Source organism: Candida orthopsilosis (assembly GCF_000315875.1).
Source record: "Candida orthopsilosis Co 90-125, chromosome 2 draft sequence".
Classification (NCBI taxonomy): Eukaryota; Fungi; Ascomycota; class Pichiomycetes; order Serinales; family Debaryomycetaceae; genus Lodderomyces; species Lodderomyces orthopsilosis.
In genome coordinates, this window is record NC_018295.1 from 2,196,336 (window position 1) to 2,211,806 (window position 15,471).

Consider the following 15,471-nt stretch of genomic DNA (forward strand, 5'->3'; position numbering starts at 1 on the left):
CACTTTACCATCAACTTGAACGTGTTGCTGCATCAAAATTGCTTTGACTTCTCTACCATTCAAAGCATACTTCAATCTGTTTCTCAAAAAAACAATCAATGGTAATGATTCTCTCAATTTGTGTGGTCCTGGTGATGATTTTGGTGCATAGGTTCCGGACAATTTGTCCAACATCCAGTGGGATGGAGCTGCTAATCTTTTCAAATGTTTCTTTCTAGATTGAAAAGGGTTAGTAAAATGTGAACACTTGAAAATGACATGAAAATGAAGAGATAATAAGAATTACACAGACAAGGCTCCCTAATTCCTAAATTGATTTGAAAAATCAACTGGCACTGCCATGAAATATTTCATGGGCTTACTTCTTCATTCTCCAATCTCATCTCATTGCTGAAACTAATTTGGAAGAATACTTACGGGCCTCTTGCCATTGTGTTTGTTGTTGTCTAATATAGAAAGTAAAAAGGATGAAAGAAGTGAAAATTTTTTCAAAAGTTTTCAATGGTTTGGAGTTATTTTTGTCAGCGCTACCACATATAGATGGTAGAGATAGCCATCTATTGATACACCACGATCGTACTGTAATGAAAAAAATCTTAGATTTGAATATTCTTTGCTATAGGTTATGTCCACGATAGTGAAAGTGTTGTTTTCACTCCTTTCCATTTCTGTCTCTATTAATCGGTTGTAATGAAGTTCTCTTTTTGGACAGTTGAGTTGTAATATCTATTTAGCTTTCCACTTTTGTGTAACTTGTTCTCAACATTAATCAATAACTCCATTTTTCAGAAACATTCCCCCCCCCCTTTGTCTTACCCCATACAAATGTCCTTTGCACGGACACCCACTCCACAGGCTCCATTTGACACAGCTGTAGTAATATTGGACAAGGATGTTGTGGAGCAGATTAGACTGTTGGGTATCCACAATAATATAAAACTAATCGTCAAAGACGGTAACTACGTATGTCAAAGCAGAAAACTACTCATTTTCACGATAAGCTACTAACTGTTACTAGTATATAAAACTACCTGCATCTACAGAGCCATCACCCAAACACTATTTTCAGTTAGCTCAAAAGTTTAAATCCAAATATGAGGAGTATATAGAGTTATACAAAAGCAAGAAGGATTTGAAAAAGTTGGTAGAGTTGCACAATTTGTTAACTGATTGGAAGAAAGAGTTATGGGAGTTTGATGAACGGGTTAAGGGTAAATAGAAATTAGCTTATAGAGTGAATACAAAGATTTCCGTGTTGTACTGTAATAATGTTGTCTTGTTTGTAATGGTGTGAACAAGAATCAGATTAGACAAAAGTATATATACAAGCGGGTGAAAATTAATGGAGGCTCATGGTATGTTAAAGAAAGATACTTGAAATTAACACTTAAATAAGTCAAACAAGCACATAACTTTCACTTATCTCACACATTCTAACTCAATTGGCTTATCGCAAGTCACTGTTATTTATCGTATACAGGGACTACCATCCCCATCTATTTTATGATTGTTCGCTTGTGGTTTCTTTTACTCATCAAAGAAACCATGACATATTTATCAACTCAGGCAGTGTTGCTCTCGGCCTTATACTCGCGTGCACGTGATTTATGTTTTATTCTTTTGCTTTTGATAGTTTGCTATTTTAAATAACTCCTTCAGTCCTGTTCCTTTCATAAATTTGTCTATTATTTCATTCAAATGAGTATAGCAACATATTACTGTCTGTCAGATCTTTTTAAGTGTTTTTGGTGTGCTAACACAGCTCTTGATCCTACCCAGATATTATTGCTAAATCGCTACCGATTCAAAGTTACTGTTTTTGCTTCTGAGAGTTTTTTGTTTACCAATCTGCAATTCAAATTGTATTTCTTTTTTGCCTTCTGCATTTCAGTACTTTTTTTTCTTTACAAATAACCACTGAACTTATCTAGGAACTAACTAGATAGCGTACGTATTATAAATCTATTTTACTAACAAGAACATCTTTGATAAATTTCAGTATCAAAGATGCTCAAATATTTACAGGGTACGATGGCATCAGCTCTCGGCACTCAGGAGCCAGAATACGGCCCTGACTCTATTCATCCGGTTACAAATCGAGTGAATAAGGAGCTGGGACTGGTGTATCGTTCTACTAAGCCAGAAGACTTCAATTGGCAGTCGCCCAACTACACCAATGTTGAAACCCAAACTTTTTACTTTACGGATTTGGCGACTGGAAATGTGGGATTCGCTCAAATTATTCACAGTAATGTGATGGGTGTCCATACAACAGCTCAATTCACCTTCCGCCTTTACAATATTAACGATCCATCAAAGAATATCTGGACAAGTACTAGATTGGAAAATTTTAAAATTGTTGACGGATTCAATTTTGAAGCGGATAACTTGAAGTTTGAAATGGTGGATGGCAGAAATTACAAATTGAAATCTTTTGTTTGTGATGAATCAATTGTTGAATTGGAAGTTGAAAGATTAACAGATGGTGTTATTTTCGGTGATGACGGAATGACTTTCTATGGTGATGATATTAATCAACCTTGGGGATCAATGAGGCATGTATTTTGGCCAAAGTGCACTGTTAATGGTCGTATTTTGACAAAAAAATTGGGTGAAGTTAAAATTACCAATGGATATACTATGTTTGTTATGGCTTTGCAAGGTATGAAACCGCACCATGCTGCTAAGTCTTGGAACTTCATGAATTTTCAAAGTAGCAACTATGCTGCTGTCCAAATGGAATTCACTACACCTAAATCATATGCTAACACCAAGATCGATATTGGAATTGTTACTGATAATGAAAAAATCTTATTTGCCACCATTGATAATGAAGTTGTGCATTTGGATTCAGAAATTGATTCAGTTGGATGGCCAGTTCCAAAAGCTATTGAATTCAACTATGTTGATCCATTAAATGGTAATACTATTGCTAAAGTTACTGGTCCTTTAAAGAACCTTGTTGAACGTGTTGATGTTATGGCAGAAATCCCACAATTTGTGAAAAACATCGTAAGTGGAGTTGCTGGTGCCAAGCCTTATATCTATCAATACAGTAATGAATTTGAAATTGAAATTTTAGATAAGGAGAAGGATTCAAAGAGCGGTAAAGCTGTTGAGGGAAAGGAAAAGGGAATTGGGTTTACTGAGGTTACCTTCATCTCAGAATAAAAGAGAGATGAGGGTTTTGTTGTTTTGCTAGTTTGAAATTTTCTAATTAATTGTGAGTTTGATTTTTTTTCAGCCGTATAGGTTTTTATAATTGAGTATTAATTGTTGTTAATCAGAATGCCATAAAGCCTTCGTTTCCAAATTCCTCTAAATTCAAAACAAAACACCTATACAAAAAATAAGTACTCTACTCTAGTTGGTCTTTGTAGTGGTGAATTTCCCAATCAAGCTGAAAACTCCGGCAATGGTATTCCAAACACTAAATACACCGCTTGGTCCGTCGACTGGGACATTGCCTTTCCTACCAAACCAAACTTTACCATTATAACTCTGTTGAGCAGCAGCAAGCAATTTATCCTTTCCAGGAGTGAATGGAGGATATCTTGACATCATCATTTTTTCAGTTGACAACTTAGATTCAATAGTGGTTCTTTCATGAGTGAAATATCTAAATGAAAATTGTCCATGATAGGCTCCATAACCTGATTCTCCAATACCTCCAAATGGGGCATTGGTTAATCCAACGTGCATTATGACGTCATTGACAATTAAACCACCTGATCTGACGTTGGTGATGATTTGTTTCAATGGACGATTCTTTTTTGGCGAAGTTGAGCCACTAGTAAACACATATTGGGCCAATGGAGTATCATGTTGTCTAACAATCTCCCTTACAGCATTGGATAAGTTATCGTACACAATAATTGGTAAAATAGGACCAAAAATTTCTTGTTGCATTGAAGAGTCAGACCAAGTGGCGTTATCAATGACAGTAGGTGGGATGAATCTGGTTTCAGAATCAGCTTGACTCAATCCTCCAACAACTATATCACCCTTGGTGTTAGCAATCATCTTGGTAAGATTTCCATAAGCACGATCATGAATAACATGAGTCCAATCTTTATTGTTTTTATCCAATTTAGGATAAAATTCCTCCTCCAAGATCTTTTTCATTGCAGCAACAAATTTTGAATGTAATTTTTGGGGAACCAAGACGTAATCAACAGCGACACAAGTTTGTCCACCGTTAGTGAACCTACCCCAGGCAATCCTTCTAGCCACAGTGCTAATATCTGAATCGGTAACATCATCCAAGATAATAGCTGGTGATTTACCACCCAATTCCAAAATACAAGGAGTCAAATTTTCAGCAGCCTTTTTGGCAATAATTCTACCAACGGTACCATTACCAGTGTAAATAATCTTGTCATACCTTTGATTCAATACTTCAGTAGTTTCAGGAATACCACCATTAATAGCAACAAAAGTATCTGGGTCTAAAGCTTTAGCAAATACTTCTGAAAACAAGTTGGAGAAATTTGGGGTCAATTCTGATTGTTTTAAAACAACATGGTTACCACCAGCAATAGCACCAACTACAGCAGCCAAAGTTAAAACGAAAGGGTAGTTGAATGGAGTGATAACAAGAACAACACCCAACGGAATTCTTTCAATATAAACTGGATTTAATTGCATAGTAATTGGTAAATCAGTGACTTTTTCTGGTTTCATCCATTCATGTAAACGAGCCATGGTATGAACCAACTCATTCAACCCAGTTTCAATCTCCAAGACTTTCGATTCAAATGGAGCACGATAAAAATCCTTTTCCAAAGCTTTAACCAAAGCATCTTGGTTATCCCTAACAGCAAAATAAAGATTTCTCAACTGATTTAATCTAAACTGAATATCATGAGATTTTTGACTTTGAAAGAATGCATCAGTAACTTTTTGCACCTTGGGAGCAATTTGATCAATAGGGGTGTACCATGAATTGGAATTAATTTTATCAATTTCAGCATATGATTCTTCAATCTTGTTTGAAGATGCTTCAGAAGCAGTAGATGTGGGTGCCATGATTTAAGGAAGAACTTGTTTATGTCAAGAACGGGTAGTGTGTATTCAAGGGATAAGTGAATCTGAATGGCGAAAAACCCTGTTGGATATATATATATAAACTGTTGAGTTTTCCTTATTGTTCTTCTTTAACAAAATTTATCACAAGGATATTGATTACAAGACGCGGGGATAAGAAGAAGAAAGTGCGTGTACAACTGTTCAAAATTGCGGATAATCGGATTGTGACAATTGTTTTTTTAATATCCGTTATGTTATGTACGTTTGTTCATCAAACTACCAATTCAGGAAAATGATAACGCCCCACTTACCACCTATCACAGTGAAGATAGACAAATTACAGGTTGAATCATACTGAAACTTTTGAACAATGTCTTTCTTCATATCATTGTGTAGATCCTTCATCCCGTTTCCCAAGATTCAAAAATCTCAGATTAACACATCATATTCCAGATTGTTTTGCGAGAAAAAAGTAATATTACACAAAGTCATACCAGATTTCCCTGTGTCTTCTCAAGAATGTCGCATAAGGAGAGAAATTGACAATGTCTTGGCACATCATCGTTACGATACATTTATTAAACTTTAAAAGTTTTATTTATTCATTATAGTTTCCTAATCATTTGTTATCAAACAAATCCACCCCCACACGAATATGAAAGCAAATAGCGCTCATTAGTATACGTCGCGGGTATACCTAGATCCTTTTTAGTCGCTTGTTGTCATAAATGATGAATGGACCTCAACCCACAACTGTCGTGGACTATTACCAATTGGATATCTTGTGTTATATAATTTCCATTGTAGGAGCTGGCGACATCACCTCCATTATATCAGATAAACCATTTCTATAACTGTGTCCCAATTTGGAACTAGCTATTTGCGGTGCCATCTCACAAACATTAATGGAATTTTTGATTGTAAACTTTGAAATTTGAATTACCTGAATCCGTGTATCAATTCGTTTTATTAAATAGAATAATTCAGTGTGGGACTTTACTAGCTTTACATAATTGACACAATTATTTTTGTTCTGCAATACCGGGAAATTAATCATTAAATTAGTATTTCCTGATTCCGTTGCAATTTTGACATTGCAAGAGAATTGTATCATGACAGTGGAGAATGTTATCTTTCCCAAATGTTTGTTCAATGTGGGGTTCCCCAAAAATTAACAAAAGTTCCTTGCGTATAGAAACTGTATCATGGAGGTTGACCTTTCAAGAAATAAAGATAAAGAGCTTCTTCAAATTAAGACATTAATGTTAAGCGACGGTGGGGCCAATCTTTCTTATCTGCGTTTCGCAATCTCCTCCAATACCCATTTTTTGTCATTGACAGGTTACAGACTCGTGGGATTTAAAGTGGACGACGCCTTAATTAGTTTGCAAATACACGATTTCTAATTCAACACTCCACAAGAAATGGAATTTGACCCTAATTGTACATTGAAATTTTTGTACCTCTTGCAGTGTCGAGGATCCAATGTAAATATCGATCTCCCACAGTCACTTGAAAATATCAAAATTGAAGATTGTGACTTTTCTAGAATTCCACCTGTTCTTGGGTATTTAAAACATTTGAAGATATTGTATATTCAACGGAAACCAAATCAACTTTACAAATCTAGAATTTTTTCTAATTCAATACAGTTTTAGACTTTGAAGATAATAAAATCAAATACATAAACTTGATTTTTCCTCAGAATGCAACCACGAAACTTAACACCATACATTTGAACGATAATGAGCTGTCCAATTTCTCTAAGGCCTTTATTGGCCATGATATACTTGGTGTCAACCATAGTAATTTGTGTGAGGTACTGCTGGTTGGTAATGACGAATGAAGTGAAGAACAAGGAAGAATGGTGATTGCATCATTGCCACAAGCAGTCAAATATTCATCGCTCAAAACATCCTTCAATCTGGAAATAATTTATCCAAAGATCAGAGTTCTCAACGTCTTAGGAGGTAGCCTTTTCCAGACTAAATCGCAAGACAAAAGTATAAGAAAACGAGCATAGCTTGGTGAGGTCGCTCGTATACTGATAACACTCGGTATTGATCATTCTCTCAATCTCTAGTTTTTATATTTATAACACCTTCTTCATTGATTTGTGAATTCTTAACTGCCCAATCTATGTTTATTAACATAATTGGTTGATAGTTTTCCAATTTGACCAACAGAGACCTTTAACGAAACTTGAGCAAGCAACTTTTCCAAAACCAGATGTAAAGACATACAACAATTGTTTAAGCAGTATTCCTTCATATCTCAACTATCGGTTTGAACCTTAAGACCGCTCAATATAGTTTCAAAGGTTTTGCTGCTGCCAACGCTGAAACCATCCGTGTTAGCGACTTTTACATTTAGAATTGCATCAAGAATTATTTTCAAATTTATTGGTCAACCCCTGGAGAGGGTTGCGAAGTGATTATAAAATATGTGCATTCTTTACTAATAGACTCTGAAAAGTATCAATAACAAAATCTTTGGGGAGGGGAATATGTTCCCTATTTAAGAGGAGGAAAAGGGAGGGAACAGGGGGGAAAGTGGGACTTACATTTTACAAATTGTAAAACTAATACTCGGCTAGTATGGAAACGTAAAATACCTGCTCAGGATGAGTTCATTTCCTAAGTATTGAGTGTATTCCACGACAAGATACTACCTTAATGGATCAAGGGAGCGGTAGATTGAGAGGACATACTCTGGTACTATTTCGTGGACGAAGTTGGACCTCCACAGTAAGGTAAATTTCTTTTAACGGGTGCTACGTGTTTAGTATTCAAGGTTCTACTTCAGGTGCAAAACAATAACACTACCAGAAGATGCATAAAATGTCGACTATAAGGCTACGTTTTACTATTTTTTAAACTCGATTGATTATCTACACATTTTATATCTCGTATTATCCTTAATACCAAATTAATATAAATCATTGGTATTCGCAAAATTGTACTAGCTATAGTTCGAATAACGTATTTGGAACTCACGTGAAAATATCCTTGTATAATATACGTTTATTCGCCACCTCAGTTCTGTAAGTATCTGCAACTTCGAGCAATTTCCCACTTTGAACTCAATGTTAGAAAAGAAAGTTATTAAATTCTCATGAAGTCATTCATCATATGTTGTGCACATGACATGTCAACTAATCCGTTTAGGGAATTCCGCGCACAAAAATGACTTGTAGAGCCACACGCTTTGAAGCATGGTTTCGTTACTATCGAGTTAAGCCAAATAGGAGAAGTTCCATCGTCAATAAACCTATCCATTCATTTACACTGCTATCCTTTACGATAACCTACGGAGTCTCGATAATTTCCATTGTCCTTATTAGGTTTAACAAAATCCAAAAAAGGAAAGTAAAAGAGTAAAAAAGGGAACAAAAGAAAATATCAACATTTCGAGTGGGCTTTAATTAGAAATCCATCGATTATCAACTAAGTTATCGTAAACACCAGATACAAATCAATCCACTTGTCCCATACACTTGGAGCAAGAGTTATTCAAGAGCCCCTACTTTGATTTGCGTCAAATATACCTTGGCGTCTACTTTCTTCACCCTAATCATTCAAAGTCCCACTCATTATTATCAACAATGACACCAAAGCAAGACGAGGAAGAAGTTAGCACGACCGTAAAGCTACACTTGTCAGAGTACCAAGATGAACCCAATGTCAACTACTTGCATCAACCGGTTCCCAAAAAGCCTTCACAATTAAAAGAAAGTGACCTTGTCAATAACAAAGAATCGAAATCAAAGCCACCTCATCATCATCACCACCACTCACTGACATCTTCTACAAGTAAGAAACTCCCATCATTGGTGGTTAAACAAGATCTAAATTTGAAATCGTGTTTATCTCAAACATCATCTAAAGTTGATCAATCATTTCCACCACCTCCTACTACACAGCAACCGGAGACCACGCCACACCTGGAGCAACATCCACAGTTTGTCTCAACTGATGACATTAGTCCCAATCAACATGGACTAGCACCAGGCTCACAAATTGAAGAGTATACACCGATTGGGTTCAACTCTACACCGCTTATCTCATCCCAAGGTAGCGTAACGTCTAGTTTGGTTTCACCACCACCTTCAACAAAGCCAGCCATGTCTCCTCCTATCTTCACACCACTTCTGAGCAACCTGCAACTGCAACAGCATCAACTTCATCATCAACTCCAACAACCACCATCACAACAACACTCTCAGCCAGGTGTGTCGCGAATGAATTTACTTACATACTCGCTGATTGACGATAAAAAATTTATCGAATCGACACGACAATCAGCTAATACATCTGCAACTGAAATTAAACTGCACGACGAGGATGCAATCACTTCATCTGATGACAACAAGTTACATTTACTCATTGGCATCACTGGGTGTATCTCAATCCACAAAAACATCTTTCTCATCATTGAGAAATTATTTGAACTATACACTCATGAAAAACTTGAAATTCAAGTACTCTTAACCAAATCAGCAGAATATATTCTACTGGAAAAGTTGCACAAGTTTGATGAATTGGGGGTCAAAGTTTGGTTTAGTGATGATGGTGAAAAGTATTTCCTCACATCTCCTTTTCAAAAAGTTTATTCCAACGCAGTAGCTCTGGGACAATTGACATTGAAGAAGCAAATTGGATCTCATGTCTTCCAACAGTACAACTTATCCTATGATTTACAAAGATGGACTGATGTATTGTTGTTGGCACCGTTGAGTGCAAACACCATGGCCAAGTTGATAAATGGTTTGGCTGATAATTTGTTGACTGAGTTGTTGCATGTATGGCCAATGCCACAAGTTCACCACATATCTGAACAACCACAAGTATCCTCACCACCACCGACAACGACGACAGCAACTACATCATCTGCCACTGCACAACTAGAATCGAAAAAGGATTCAACCATTTTGTCAAATAACTTGGTTGCGCCAAAACCCATAGTTGCTGCATTGGCATTGACAAATTCAATGTATTCACATCCAATAACAAAGAGACAATTGAGTTTGTTACAAGAAACGTATCCAAATATGACCATCTTGAAACCAGTTGAAAAATGTGTTGATATGGATGGTAATATTGCCATGGGTGGTATGAGATCGTGGCGAGAGGTTGTTGATTTTGTTTCAAAGAAGTTGGGTCCACCTCAAGAGGATGAAGACGAGGACGGTGATGACAAAGATGACAAAGAAGAAGAGGAGGAAGAAGAAGAGGATGATGATGATGAGGGGGAGGAGCGTGAAAAAGGAGTTACATTAGTCAATCCGGTTGAAGCTAACAACACAAAACCAAGCCCTCAGCCAGTTCAATCGGAACCACAATCCACGACGACGTCTACTAACACTCCACCAATATTGACAAAGGTAGTTACAGCCCCATCGCAATCTCGATCAAGTGATAATGTAAGTGGTGGTGGTAATAAGTCAGGTGAGAGGCGAAGAGGCAACACCATCACGCGAAGAGAGTTGGCAGAACATGAAAGATTAGCCTCCCAAAATGCTTTATTGAATGCCGGTATCGGAAAAGTGGGGTTGTGATAGGTGTGTAGAATGTTTTAATATTGTAAATGTGTATGTTTCAAAATGTACTTTGATTTTGCGTTGTTCTAGGTGGTGATAGCAACATTGATCTCAGAGGACGTTGGTTTTCGGAAATAATTCTGGTTGCAAAATGGAAAAACAAAAAATGGATGAATTCGACAATAATCCAAAGAATATGGAGCTACAGATTTTTTGTCACATATGTCTAGTGATAAACAGATGGAGGTTGTTATTGTTCGCAACTGTATCCAAAGAAATCGACTGCTGATAAACGGTTGAATTTTTGATTTACATAAAATAAGGAAACGACCAGTAAACACCGCTGCACCTTAGTTTCTCTGACGGATTCGCCAGTAAAGGTACATTGTGTCAAGAGATACTAATCCCTCCAAACCTCGTCCATCCATCTCGACTGTTTGAATTTTATAAAAAGCTGTTGAAGCCTGTTGGATTACTGATACATCTAAGTTGAAAAGAAGGTGATGTCAATAATGAGGAAGCTGCTGGGTGCCAATTTGATTTTCCAGTAAATTGGATCCGACAATTTTTTTGACATTGGATCGGTTAAAGATTTCTGTTTACATTATTTTACTTCAACTACCACCATCACAAGGCTTGGTTTATTACTCTATGAAATGTCATGGTTTGGACTACTTGTATTTGAAATTTGGAAAATTGGATATTGTGGAAGTGGTTCTTCAAATATGGCCTGGTTCGGGTGATGTGCATCTTACAATAAGTAAACAATTTTACAATTAACGGAATTTTCATGATTGTAAGAAATGTAGATGGAACAAGTCACTGGATAGATTGGTTAATTTGAGTTGGGATAGAGGTGAGACCCATCATTGCTGTTGGTTTATGAGAGTCATTCATTGTTCTTTTCAGATTTTCAATCGAATCGAATTTTAGTTTCCAATTTTCCAATACTCTCAAATTTAACTTGAGGAATCTGTAACAAAGAGAAGAAAAAAGTGGGAGAGAAATGACAAGATTAAAGTTTCTTTATTCTTGTGTTTTTGACTGCCTATGGGTCAAGGTAGCCCTTTGTAAAGTTAAAAGTCAAACCCCGGACCATTGAAACTTTCATTCGATGCATATTTAAGCAACAACTTTCTTATTGATTTAGAGATTTGTGAAAAAGAGTATTGAATAATTTTGAGTTCGATATATTGATCGATGTAAATGTAACTTCTTGTCAAGTCGATCCTTTTTCAGATAAATCAAACGGTCAGAGCGAGTTCAATCTTTTTCAATAGCATTGAATTCTTTTATTATCATATCTTTGTAATAAGCTTTGTTTTTGGACTCTGTTAACAATGCCATTTTCCAAGCAAACTTGTCGTGATGTTTAACCAACACTCTATTAATGTAGGGGTACAATTCGAAAATTTCCTCCATCTTAATTTAGGCAAGAGAATGCTCAAGAGAATGCTCAAGAAAAATATTCTTATTTTTTGTAACACCCGGTCCATAACGAGCAACTCTTCCATCTTCGTATGCAGAACAGCCCAATTTTTCTCCATTCGAAGGGTCTTCCTCATTGGTGGAAGCAGCACATTCCTCGTAATGGCAATGAATAGGCAAAGCATGTTTTATGATTTTGTTTATCTTCTTACGATACTGTTGAGAGGACTGCTGTCTGGCTCTTTGGGCCCTTTGGACCCACGTAGATAAAGTTGACAACATGCCAATCCAAGTAATTTTGATCTCTTAATGGTGTAAGATCTTTGACTTTCTTCCAATTACAGAGAATCATTGGAAAATGATTTGAGTTTTCAATTTTCCACCTTCTTTCAGTCATTGTTGTGGATTTTGAAGAACTACCTTTCGTTTTAGCGTTAAATCAACTGCTGGGAAGTGGAAGAGCTTAAACAAACAAATTGTAAAGAATCAATGATACAACAATAAAATCGGTACGTCGAGAATTAGGTCGAGTCTTCAAACAACTCGACAATAACCATTACACAAAAGTCCATTCGTTAAGGTTTGCTCGTGTATCAATGTCGTAAAATACCTCAATGTCGTGTAATTCGAACTCAAAGAAATTTCGCACCTAATACGGAATTAACGACAAGTGGTTGGGATTTTCTTTTAGTCGAGTTTCTGTTTCTTTATTGTGTTTACAATTCCAATTGTATTGAATATAAAAATTTTAAATTTATAGCCACAGGTACACGCAATCGGGGGTGTAAATTAAAATCCCATTACAAATAAATTGGGGGTGTAAAAATTAAAAAAGTGAAAAGTAAAATTCCGCTCTGCGTGTGCCAGCAACAAAGGAAAGAGGGTACATGTATCCTGCAGTGATAAATCCTTGAAAAGCGTATTAAATTCATTATTAACAATTGTGTACAGAAGATTTTAGGTATTTTTGTTTGTTTTTTTCTTCATACACAGTTACGGAGGTACTCCTACGTAGTCTAGCTGTTTCCTGTTTTGAAAATAGTAGTTGTGGTAATGTGTGTGTATGTGCGTATGTAGAATTTTAACGTAGTGTTTGGTTTTTGGATTTGAATTTGGTTGGTGTGATAAAAAGTTTTGGTGATAATTTTGTAATTCTTGCAAAGACATATAAAAAAATAAAAAAATAAAAAAATAAAAAAATAAAAAATAAAGAAAAACTAAAAAACTAGAACCAAACACAAAAGTTTGCGAACGACAAACAAATCAACAAAACAAAACAAAAAACTACAAAGAGTGAAAAGGAAAGAAATTTTCTCAGACTGAACGTGAGCAAAAAAAAACTTCAACGTCACAACTCAATCCGGACGGCACAAGAAACAACTGATAATCAAATACAAAATACTTCTTTCACACAAGCGTATCCACAACACATACTAGCACACACTCATTTAGCACCACTACCCTGAATCGCATGTCCGTATACAACCAAAGGAACCATCAAACTCGTCTTAATGAGTTGTTGGATGCTATCAAGTCAGAGTTTGACTATGCGTTGAATGAGGCCACCAGTTTTAAGAAAATTGAGGATGAGTACCATTTGAAGTATTCTCAGCAAAATACTGAGTTACAACAGATTAGACAGACTGTTTATGAATTGGAAATGGCTCATAGAAAAATCAAAGAGGCTTATGAAGAAGAAATATTGAGGTTAAAAACTGAATTGGAGAATAGAGATAGACAAATGAAGAATGGGTACCAACAGCAACAACAGCAGCAGCAAGCACCTCCTCCACAACAGCAGCAGCAGCAACAACAACAACAACAGGTGCCTCCACCTCAGCCACAACCGGTTCAACAACCACCTCAACCACAACCTGTTCAGCAGCAACAACCACCTCCACTTCAGCAACAGCAACAGCAACCACCTGCTTCTGTTCCACCACCACAGCAACAACATCAGCCGGTCCAACAAGCTCCTCCGCCAGCTACCCAGTCACAGCAAACGATTCCCACACAAGCTTCTCCTCAACAAGCTTCTGTGGCAACAGCGGCAGCAGCAGTAGCACCTGCTTCCGCCAGCAATGCGTTAACTATCATTGACAAGTCTCAATACATTGTTAATCCAGCTCAAAAAGCAGCACATGTTAAGGAAATACCTCCATTTTTGCAAGATTTGGATGTAGCTAAAGCCAATCCTGATTTCAAGAAACAAAATCTTGACTACTATGTTTTGTATAATCCAGCTTTTGCTCGTGATTTAGATGTTGATTTAATTCATTCATTAGATCATTCGTCAGTTGTTTGTTGTGTTCGATTTTCCAAAGATGGTAAATATATTGCCACCGGATGTAACAAGACTACACAAGTTTTCAACGTTGAAACTGGCGAATTGGTGGCTAAATTAATTGATGATTCTTCCAATTCAGAAACTAAAGAAGAAGATACTCCTTCTTCAAATGGAGATTTATATATTAGATCTGTTTGTTTCTCTCCCGATGGTAAATTATTAGCTACTGGTGCTGAAGATCGTTTGATTAGAATTTGGGATTTGACTACAAAGAGAATTATTAAGGTATTGAGAGGTCATGAACAAGATATTTACTCGTTAGATTTTTTTCCTGACGGAGACAGATTAGTTTCTGGGTCTGGTGATAGATCGGTTAGAATTTGGAGTTTGAGATCTTCTCAATGTTCATTAACTTTGAGCATTGAAGATGGTGTAACTACAGTTGCTGTTTCTCCTGATGGGAAATTAATTGCTGCTGGTTCATTAGATCGTACTGTTCGTGTTTGGGATTCAACAACCGGGTTCCTTGTTGAAAGATTAGATTCTGGAAATGATAATGGAAATGGCCATGAAGACTCAGTTTATTCAGTGGCTTTCTCCAATACTGGTAACCAAATTGCTTCTGGATCGTTGGATAGAACAGTTAAATTATGGAATTTGGATGGTAAACTGGATAAAAACTCAAGTTGTGAAGCTACATACATTGGTCATAAAGATTTTGTCTTGTCGGTTTGTTGTACCCCAAATAATGAATATATACTTTCAGGTTCAAAAGACCGTGGAGTTATATTTTGGGATCAAAATTCAGCTAACCCGTTGTTGATGTTACAAGGACATAGAAATTCGGTTATTTCAGTTGCAGTTTCTTCAAATTTGCTGGCAACTGAAGGTATCTTTGCCACTGGTTCTGGTGATTGTAAAGCCAGAATTTGGAAGTGGACAAGAAAGGCATAAGAGAATGGAGCTGTAGGGAGACGTGGATATGGTGTTTATGATGGGACTGGAAACAATTCCGATTGTTTTTGAAAAAGATGGAAAGTATTAGTTTTGTATTAGTAGTAATATAAGTTCATTATATATATATATGTAGAACTGTATTCCACACATACTTTTTGACTCTCGTATATTTCGTATAAATCAAGGTTCTCGCGTTGGTGAAAAAAAAAAAAAAAATATTTCAGTCGCCGCG

At 36.4% G+C, this 15,471-nt stretch overlaps 5 protein-coding genes across 5 annotated transcripts; 3 read left to right on the forward strand and 2 right to left on the reverse strand. All coding sequences in view use genetic code 12, as the record gives it.

The window, feature by feature from the left end:
- Positions 1-431, reverse strand: CORT_0B10535 (hypothetical protein; the record flags this gene model as incomplete). Its single annotated transcript, XM_003868143.2, has 2 exons — positions 1-214; positions 418-431. Coding segments are annotated over 2 exons (228 nt in total), but the record flags the coding sequence as incomplete, so codon positions are not given.
- A 1,576-nt stretch (positions 432-2,007) lies between these two features.
- On the forward strand, positions 2,008-3,171 carry CORT_0B10540 (Svf1 survival factor; the record flags this gene model as incomplete). Its single annotated transcript, XM_003868144.1, has 1 exon — positions 2,008-3,171. The coding sequence occupies one exon, from the start codon at positions 2,008-2,010 to the stop codon at positions 3,169-3,171; it is 1,164 nt and encodes a 387-aa protein (XP_003868192.1).
- Positions 3,172-3,363: 192 nt separating this feature from the next.
- Positions 3,364-5,028, reverse strand: CORT_0B10550 (Hfd1 protein; the record flags this gene model as incomplete). Its single annotated transcript, XM_003868145.1, has 1 exon — positions 3,364-5,028. One exon carries the CDS (start codon positions 5,026-5,028, stop codon positions 3,364-3,366), a length of 1,665 nt encoding a protein of 554 aa, XP_003868193.1.
- A 3,604-nt stretch (positions 5,029-8,632) lies between these two features.
- Positions 8,633-10,585, forward strand: CORT_0B10570 (hypothetical protein; the record flags this gene model as incomplete). Its single annotated transcript, XM_003868146.1, has 1 exon — positions 8,633-10,585. The coding sequence occupies one exon, from the start codon at positions 8,633-8,635 to the stop codon at positions 10,583-10,585; it is 1,953 nt and encodes a 650-aa protein (XP_003868194.1).
- A 2,881-nt stretch (positions 10,586-13,466) lies between these two features.
- Positions 13,467-15,236, forward strand: CORT_0B10590 (Tup1 transcriptional corepressor; the record flags this gene model as incomplete). Its single annotated transcript, XM_003868147.1, has 1 exon — positions 13,467-15,236. The coding sequence occupies one exon, from the start codon at positions 13,467-13,469 to the stop codon at positions 15,234-15,236; it is 1,770 nt and encodes a 589-aa protein (XP_003868195.1).
- Between the last annotated feature and the right edge of the window lie 235 nt (positions 15,237-15,471).